The 10,432-nt window shown below is 31.3% G+C and overlaps 1 protein-coding gene across 1 annotated transcript in view; it reads right to left on the reverse strand.

The window, feature by feature from the left end:
* LOC108566362 (ras-related and estrogen-regulated growth inhibitor-like) overlaps positions 1 to 9,217 on the reverse strand; it is a gene marked incomplete at its 3' end in the record, with an annotated part of 35,353 nt that extends 26,136 nt beyond the window's left edge. Inside the window, exon 1 of the mRNA XM_017926211.1 lies at positions 9,107 to 9,217. Coding sequence (XP_017781700.1) covers positions 9,107 to 9,182 — 76 coding nt within the window. The remainder of the gene's footprint in view (positions 1 to 9,106) is intronic.
* Between the last annotated feature and the right edge of the window lie 1,215 nt (positions 9,218 to 10,432).

Raw genomic sequence — 10,432 nt, forward strand, 5'->3', positions numbered from 1 at the left:
AGTATTTTTCAACAACTACACATGATAGTTTTAAATATAAATATTCTAATTAAAGCTAAATGTATAAGCTTTAATTTGAGATATTGTCATTTTTTCTGTAACAAGCTGAGAAAATTGAAAAAATATTTTTATAATGTTTCAAAAAATACAGTATGCATTATTTTATCGACAAAAGTATGCTTTTAATTAAAGCTAAATATACAAGCTTTACTATAAATATTTTTCAATAATTGTAACTACAGCCATTTCCCTACACTGAGATGTCAAAAATTTAAAAACAAACTCAAAAAAATGCAATCTTCACATTTTTACGTAATTCTCGACAATTCACATCTGCAAACCTTTGACTAAATCTTAGTCCAAATAAACATATTAAATTGATAAAATTAAAATTATACTTTTAGTATTTATCTAAATACAATATAATTTATCTTTTTATAAAAATAATTAGAATAATGTAACTTTCATACTACTTTTACGTATAGAAAGTATACAATTACAAAAAAAAATTGAATTATTTTATTTTGTAGTTATAAATGTGCAAATCGTACTTATCTCAAAGTAAAGAAAATGCTTTGATTTCCAAATATTTTTTCCATATTTTACTTTTTAGAAAAATAGGTAAATTTTAATAAACAAAATCTTATAATTTAATCTTTTATCTTCCTTCTTTCACTCCATCATTTTGATCAGTTTTTTAAGATTCATTTACACAAGCTTCTGTTATTTTTGTGACATAATTTAATACATTTTTACAAGAGGGCAATTGCCACAGAGCCTCCTTATTTTAATCAACTATACAGACGAAAATAGTAAATATTATTCAGTGCAATTAGACATTGGACATGTTGAAAAATTAAATTTTATAATTCTGTTCAATTGCCTTATGAAAATGATATCGAAATTAAGGAATATTTTATTGGTTTTACACCAATTTATGAGGTTTGATTTAACTGAAATGTTAAAAACTGAATTATCCAATTTCAAGATTGTAGAGGATAGGAGTGTCAATGACAATGGGGCGAACATGGTTAGTAAAAACAAGAAGTTCAAGCAAGAATTTTGTCAGAAAATCCAATGTAATTCAAAGGTTCTACACAACTTTTTCTAGCTCAGCTGCACGATGGAACATACTAAAGAAACATCTAGACACTACTTTAAAGCCACTATGCAACACTCGGTGGGAGTGTAGAATAAATGCTATAAAAGCCATTAGACATAATTTAGACAAATTAATGAACACACTTATTTAATTAAGCGAATCAACAAATGGTCCCAAAATAAAAAGCGAATAAATATCATTGTACGAATACAAAATGAATTTTGAATTTGTGCTGTCAATTATCATCTGGTATGGCATATTGTTGAACGTAAATACCGTTAGTAGATGTTAACAAAACACAAAAACCGATATTTCGACAGCGATTTCTCTTTTGAAGGGCTTGAAAAACTTTAAAAAAAATTATCTGAAAAATGTAATATTTCTCCAGAATTTAAGAAAAATAGAATTAGAAAAAGAAAGCGTCGTTTTGATTACGAATGAGAAGATTCTCGAGTTAATGATTCTGAAATTAACTTTTATCGAGAATACTTTTTATAACTTCAATTCAGGAGAGATTTAAACAGCTAAAGAAACATAATGACTTATTCAGCTTCTTATAAAATATACCAAATTTAAAATATGAAGAAAATGACAAATTAAAAAAGTATTGTATAGATTTGCATCTAGCATTAAAATATAATGATGACAACAATGGAGACGTTAGCGGAAAAGATCTCTATGAAGAAATAAAAGTGTTTTGTAACATTTTCTGTGAAGGCATATGTGATTTGGTGACTAAACAAGAAATGAATTTCCCAATTTAAGTATAATCTTAAGAATTTTATTAACAATTCCGATAACTTCTGCTGAGTCCGAACGCAGTTTTTCAAAACTTAAAATAATAAAAAAAAACTATTTAAGATCCATAATCACACAAGAAAGACTATCAAACCTGGCTTTGCTTTTAATAGAAAATGAATTATGCGAGGACTTAAATTTAAGTAAGATAATAGATACATTTGCTGAAATTAAATCATGGAAAACAAACTTCAATTAATTTTGTTTTTCTTTTATATTATTATATTATATTTCTTCTATACATTTGTTCCTTTCTTGTATGTATTAATAATTAAAGAATTTATTTGTTTATTCACTTTTTTATTTACTGAGGGCCCCATCTCAATATTTTTGCCAGGGGCCTCAAAATCCAAACGGTGGCGCTAAATTTTTATATTGCTTTACGCCATCTGTGGATACAATATCAAAACTGTTTTTTTTTTTCTTCTTATTGAAATTTCACTTTTTTTTCGGGTAATGGGAATACATGGATGGAATCGATCGCGATCCGTGAAATATGAAAGTGCATTATTTTTACGCGGCCGCGGTAAAATTACGGATAACGCGAATATAGACCGGCATTCCTGTAGACCGGATTTTGGAAAAGGAGAGAAAAAGTAACGAATCTTCGAGGATGAGAGAGAGAGAGAGATAAAGTCAAAGAAGACAAACAATAAAAAAAAAGTGCATAAGAGAGAGAGAGAGAAGGAAATAAAGAAGAGCGAAACGCGAGTACGGTATTAAATCAGCGCGAAGAAACCACACTCTCTTTCGCCCGTTTTCCTTTTCCTCTCCACTCGTCGTTTTATTCATTTATTTATTTATTGTTGGCCTGGCCTTTTTGTTATTATTCCCGCGCTTATTTATGCCTATTAGTTACGTGGGGAACTCGTATTATGTCTATAAATAGATATGAAATTATCCCGACTCCTTTTCTTTCGCGGGATGCGAACGAACCATCATTATTATTAATACTTCGCAGGCAGCGGTGTTCTGCTTAATTTATTTTCAAATTACTGCATTAGCTCGTATTTAATTTTCCAAAGGACACAAAACGCAACAAGAACGAAACTATAAACACGATACAGAACCACATCATTAGCATACCATAACTTCCCTTATTCCTACATATTTCATCCATAAAAACATACAATTACAGTATATATTTACAGAAAACATTTACGTTGGTGATAAACTTATCGAGTTGCAGGTTTTTAATTAAATTTATGAAAATCGGTGTAGATAAGTCCGAGAGCAATTGGATCCTGATCCTTCGCGCGGTGCTCGCATAAACAAAGGACCGATGTGGGGGAAAAAAAAAGGAAAAGTCCTGGAGATAATTTTAATGTGAGCCTCGGAGACCCAATTAAATCGAGCGCAGCACGTTTTGCATTGGAAGCGTTGGCGCCGCGCGATTCGCCAAGCGTTTCGGGCCGCGAAGTGCGGAAAATATCGATTCTGCATTACATTATTCAACGGAATTATTTATTATTTTCGTGCCGAAATGGAAATTTTCCAAAGCATTACCATAAGATCGTATAATAATGACAAATAATATATGCTACGTGCATTTAAAATCTTCAATTTCATTACAGAAACACTCACTAAAGCGCTTTTACTTATAATAAGATTGATTTTCTTCAATAATATAGCAATAAGTGCAAATAACTAATTTAGTTACTTTTGCGAATCATAGATGGCGCTCTTTAAAATCAGTCCTAGACTTATGCAATATCAACGTGCATATCCACCATGCACAAATATAGTTACATTCGGATTTATTTTCGTGCCAAAATGAAAATTTTGCAAAGCATTACCATAAGATCGTATAATAATGACAAATAATATATGCTTCGTGCATTTAAAATGATCACAGAATCTTCAATTTCATTACAAAAACACTCACTAAAGCACTATTACTTATAAAAAGATAGTTTTTAATTGATTTGCTTCAGCAATAAGTGAAAATAAACGCAAATAACTAATTTAGTTACTTTTGTGAATCATAGATGGCGTTCTTTAAAATCAGTCCTAGACTTATGGAATATCAACGTGCTTATCCACCGTGCACAAATATAGTTACATTCGGATTTATTTTCGTGCCAAAATGGAAATTTTCCAAAGCATTACCATAAGATCGTATAATAATGACAAATAATATATGCTTCGTGCATTTAAAATGATCACATAATCTTCAATTTCAATACAAAAAACTCTCACAAAAACACTATTACTTATAAAAAGACAGTTTTTAATTGATTTGCTTCAGTAATAAGTGCAAATAAACACTAATAACTAATTTAGTTACTTTTGTGAATCATAGATGGCGTTCTTTAAAATCAGTCCTAGACTTATGCAATATCAACGTGCTTATCCACCATGCACAAATATAGTTACATAATATAATAATGACAAATAATATATGCTTCGTGCATTTAAAATAATCACAGAATCTTCAATTTCATTACAAAAACACTCACTAAAGCCCTTTTACTTATAATAAGATTGATTTTCTTCAATAATATAGCAATAAGTGCAAATAACTAATTTAGTTAATTTTGTGAATCATAGATGGCGTTCTTTGAAATCAGTCCTAGACGTATGCAACATCAACGTGCGTATCCACGATGTACAAATATAGTTACATTCGGATTTATTTTCGTGCCGAAATGGAAATTTTCCAAAGCATTACAATAAGATTGTATAATAATGACAAATAATATATGCTTCGTGCATTTAAAATGATTACAGAATCTTCAATTTCATTACAAAAAACACTCACAAAAGCGCTTTTACTTATAATAAGATTGATTTTCTTCAATAATATAGCAATAAGTGCAAATAACTAATTTAGTTACTTTTGCGAATCATAGATGGCGTTCTTTGAAATCAGTCCTAGACGTATGCAATATCAACGTGCATATCCACCATGCACAAATATAGTTACATTCGGATTTATTTTCGAGCCGAAATGGAAATTTTCCAAAGCATTACCATAAGATCGTATAATAATGACAAATAATATAAGCTTCGTGCATTTAAAATCTTCAATTTAATTACAAAAAACACTCACAAAAGCACTATTACTTATAATAAGATGGTTTTTGCTTCAGCAATAAGTGCAAATAAACACTAATAACTAATTTAGTTACTTTTGCGAATCATAGATGGCGTTCTTTGAAATCAGTCCTAGACTTATGCAATATCAACGTGCACATCCACCATGCACAAATATAGTTACATTCGGATAATAAAGGCGTGAAAGGCGGAGTGCAGTCAAATATTTGTGCATGTAAATCACGTTAACATCTTCCTTTCGATTTCGGATTTCGTGCGTTCCGCGTCTCCTCACACATCCTCCTCTTTGCCTCATTCCGCCAACCTTCTTCGCTCCTTCTATTTTTGTTTCCTTTCGAGGAATCGTTTCAAGTTGGCCGCGTCGGAGTTCAACAACTCCTTATCGCTGCAATTCCGACAACTGAAGAATTCAATTGAAATTAAAAGAACTAAAAATTAAATCTCCGTTACTTTGACTTAGTTTATACTAGACAAATAAAAATTATAATATTTTATAGGATAAGGATTTAAGTATCTAATTTATACAGTCGGGATTGAGTTATTAGCTGTAACGAGAATTTCGTGACGGGGATACGATCAAGCTCTTTTTTTCTCTCCAAGATTTTCGAGGTTTCTTCGTTTATTGTTATTATCATTGCCACATATTCGTGGCGTCTTTAAAACCAAAGATGAAAGAGTCGAATCGAAATGATGATGACGAAAATAATAATAATAAAACTGACCTGGTTTCCAATAATAACGATTTGTTTAATTAAAACTGTAAACGTAACACACGTATAATAATAATGCATCATCTTGTTTTTTTATATAAAAACATGCTGATTCAATCATTAGCGGTTTCCGGATGTCATTTCTATTTTTGGAGGAAAACTATAAATTTAACGCCAAATTAACGACGTTTTTTTTCTTCCTTTAAATAATTAGGATCAAAGTACAAAGTGAAATTTTTATGCATTTAATTTTTGTTAGTTAAATAACTGTACAATATCGTTATTAAAGCTTATTAAAGCTGTTTCAAATGTGTAATTGACAAATTAAAAATTTACATTGTTGCGTCGAATACTGAAACGTTCTCTATGATTAATTTGAAACGTGGACTCGTGTCTGGCGATTTTGATGGAATTTCGAACAACGATTTGCGTTTCGAACGAGTAAACAAGGAGTCTCAATTACAGAAATTAACTTAATCCTTGCATTTCATACCTTTTAAGGATTATAGAGTAAATTGTGCCATGTTTATAAATTACGAATTGAAAGACTTACTTCATACAAATCGTTATATTTGTAAATGCACTTTCGCCACTTAATAAATTATTTAAACTACTTTTGAACTTGAATGATCAAGGATGATCATGAAGGTTGGAAGTGCAATTTTAAAGATCTGTCCATAAATTGGATTTCAGTGGATTTTCTCAACATCTCACGAAGTGATTTACTGAATCCGAGGATTCCACTTGAACCCAAAGATCAAGTGTTTCAATGGCTTTTCGATTGATGTTGTAACGCGGTTTGGCGTACAAGAAATAAAACAAAGAATAAATAACGAAAAAAAAAACAAACTTAGATGAAAAACGAATCGATTACGTCTAAACTCGGCGTGTCCACTTTGATCAATGAAAATTCGATTTATGTAACCGCAAATCGCGTTGCAATAAATCAAGTGTGTGTGTGTATGTTTGAGTATATGCGTGGAGGTAGAGAGGAAAAAGGTGAAAAACCGCAAAAAGTATTAAAACGCTGCAGACTGCAATTTGCTGAAAATTACCGTTCTTGTGACAATCCAGACTACAATTTAAAGGCGCCTCCATTCTCCTACATATATATTACTATAAATAGAGCTGTTACAACATGCCCGTGCGTTATTACAATATGCATAAGGTGTCGTGGTGATCGGTATTTTTCACCCTTTCACAATTAGCAAATTGTTAGTGCACATTTACATGCACACGAATTTCGTACGCGATCCGACCCACTTTTCCAATTTGATACAAACAACAATAACAACTTCAACAACAACGGCGACGGAATGCGATTAGAGGCCTGACTTACTTAAATCGCTCTCATGGTACATAATGGTAATTAATCAAAAAACAACGAAGGAGGAGCGAAAACAAAGAAAATAAGCATCTGGGATCGAGACTGACTGATCCAATTCGACTGTTACTATAATCGGATCGAATGAGATTATGGACGCTGTTAGTGTGTTGCAATCTTTTGCATTATATTGACGTAATTAGATCAGAAAACTGTATTTTTTTTATAGGACAAAGTGCTTAAGCTTAAAATACTCAGATTTAAAAAAAAAATAATTAAATTATAAAATATTATACAAAAAAATGGTAAAATTAGACTACTACAATTTTGGAGAACGTTTCCTTGAGGAACTCTTATCATAATTTAAATATGATGTAAGTTGTTGGTAATTTTAGTTTTATAAGATAACAAGTCTGAAAGGAAAGGACAAAGTATAGTTCCTTGAGAAACTTCTATCAAAATAGAAAAAAAAATGCAAATAGTTTTTGATTTAGTTGATTTTACTATAGTTTGGAGATTTAAAAGGAAAATGAACGTTTCCTTGAGGAACTCCTATCATAATTTAAATATGATGTAAGTTGTTGGTAATTTTAATTTTATATGATTGCAAGTCTGAAAGGAAAGGACAAAGTATACTTCCTTGAGGTACTTCTATCAAAATAGAAAAAAAATGTAAATAGTTGTTTGATTTAGTTCATTAAGATTTTAAATAATTTTACTATAGTTTGGAGATTTAGAAGGAAAATTAACGTTTCCTTGAGGAGCTGTTATCATAATTTAAATATAATGTAAGTTGTTGGTAATTTTAGTTTTATAAGATAACAAGTCTGAAAGGAAAGGACAAAGTACACTTCCTTGAGGTACTTCTATCAAAATAGAAAAAAAAAATGTAAATAGTTGTTTGATTTAGTTCATTAAGATTTTACATAATTTTACTATAGTTTGGAGATTTAGAAGGAAAATGAACTCTTATCATAATTTAAATTTGATGTAAGATAACAAGTCTGACTGCTAGTGTGGTTCCATTTGGATATAGTAATAGATCTAAATTTTAGTATTCGACAAAGTATACTTCCTTGAGGTACTTCTATCAAAATAGAAAAAAAAATGTAAATAGTTGTTTGATTTAGTTCATTAAGATTTTAAATAATTTTACTATAGTTTGGAGATTTAGCAGGAAAATGAATGTTTCCTTGATGAACTCCTATCATAATTTAAATTTGATGTAAAATAACAAGTCTGACTGCTAGTGTGGTTCTATTTGGATGTGGTAATAGATCTAAATTTTAGTATTGGACAAAGTATACTTTCTTAAGGTATACCAAATTTCAAAAAATTATAATTAAATTATAATATATTATAAAAAATATGGTACAATTTTGGAGAAGACAAAGTACACTTTCTTGAGGTACTTCTATCAAAATAGAAAAAAAATATGTAAATAGTTGTTTGATTTAGTTTATTAAGATTTTAGATAATTTTACTATAGTTTGGTGAATTAGAAGGAAATTGAACGTATCCTTGAGGAACTCCTATCATAATTTAAATATGATGTAAGTTGTTGTTAATTTTAGTTTTATAAGATAACAAGTTTGACTTCTAGAGTGGTTCCATTTGGATATGGTAATAGATCTAAATTTTAGTATTGGACAAAGTATACTTCCTTGAGGTATACCAAATTAAAAAAAAAACTAATCTTTGAATAGGTCTGACTATGAAGTTGCAAGCAGTAATAGATGTGTAGCGGGTGTAGTTGTAGTCTAGGTGATTTATAGTGCACACGGTAATGATAATTAATTGGTCGGGTCATGGATTGTCCCATGCTGGGGGCCCGGCATCTTGATAAAGGGCATAAATTTATTTAGCGTCCCAGACCGTGTGTGTGCACTTCCGTGGATTTTAATATCAATGAGCCAGAACGCACCCATGCCACGCAGAGCCACACAAAACAACACTGCACCACAATCAGACCAGACCATACCATGTTGTACCATGATGCTACAGACCATATAGTAAATACTCATGCAGCATGTGTGTGCATGTGTACGTACGGATGGTAGAGGAAACGTAACGGTCTCCGTCAGACGAGAACTGATTAAGGACTCACGTACTTACTGATCCACAATGATAATGCATTATTTCTGAGAGACCCAGACAACGGCGAACCACTTCCAGCGGCCACAGACAACATCTCTATTATATAATGAGTTTCTACTCTGCTCCGCGCGTTCACTATATGTTGTCATTACTGTTCTTTTATTCTCTGTCTATTATTTTTATTTTTTCATTCCGCTTCTTGTTCAACACTTTTTCTTCATCTTCATTGCTTTTTTTCTGTTGTTTTGTTTCTTTTCGTTCGATTTGCGTCGCACTCTCATCATTTCTCGCTCGGTAATACCATCTTTCTAATTGCCATCCATCGAGGTTTCCATTTCCAAATAGATTAAATAATCTCTCGATGGACTTTGCGAAGAGAAATTCTACGTGGTATCATCTTCGATGACTTTCTTGATTTAATTCATTTGAAAGAAAGACAAAAAAAAATATGTGTATATACACTTGCACTTGCTTCGACACTCGAGATTATCCACGAACCACTTCAAGATTGTAATAGTTTTTACAAAAGTTAAAATCACTTCAAATCGAACCATTATTAAATTCACAATGCAATCAACGTCTATTGGAGAATCTATTTTTAGAAATTTAATTATATATAAAAATGTTTTAATTACATAACAAAATTATAGAAAGTGTTTGTCGCTTTTTCTTTCAATAATTCATACTTATCATTTTTATTTAGATTATACAATTAATCTTTGTTTTAGGTTTGAGTGTATTATTTATAGTTTGTAATTAATATAATTATATTTTAATTGTAGTAATGTATATAAAAAAATACAAGAAGTAATTTGATAATTAAAAATGTTGTGTAATTATGGAATCTAAATTACAATTAGGTTTCCTGCTAATGCAATAAACGAGTTCGTATGTCTCGTATATATTGTCGAGTTTCAGGTCTCCGTCCGTATATGAAATGCGATTCGATTATATAAAGTGGAGCGTAATGATCAAAGGTTGTTGCTGCTATTACGGCTGGCGCCTTGCGAGGAAACGCGGACAGAAAACAACAGCAATCGTGGAAGAAAATAAAATTACATCGACAATGCAGAAGCGATGAGGTATGCAAATTCCTGTAAGCGAATCGCCGGAAACGCTACGTAACCGGAAAGAGTGAAAAGCGGAATGATGAGTGCGAAGAGAGGTTGGTTCTTTCGTCCTTGGGAAGGACACGTATTCGAATGGAAAGCCGACGATCAGCTGTGCGATATCCAATCCAAGCCTTGTCGCCGTAATAGATCTGGGTGGATAAAGAAGACATCAACGGAAGCCGTTCTGCCCACGTGTACATAAAGATGCGCCGCGCGGAAGGCGCTTGCATAA

This window comes from Nicrophorus vespilloides, unplaced genomic scaffold, assembly GCF_001412225.1.
Source record: "Nicrophorus vespilloides isolate i.1.1-1 unplaced genomic scaffold, Nicve_v1.0, whole genome shotgun sequence".
Lineage (NCBI taxonomy): Eukaryota > Metazoa > Arthropoda > Insecta > Coleoptera > Silphidae > Nicrophorus > Nicrophorus vespilloides.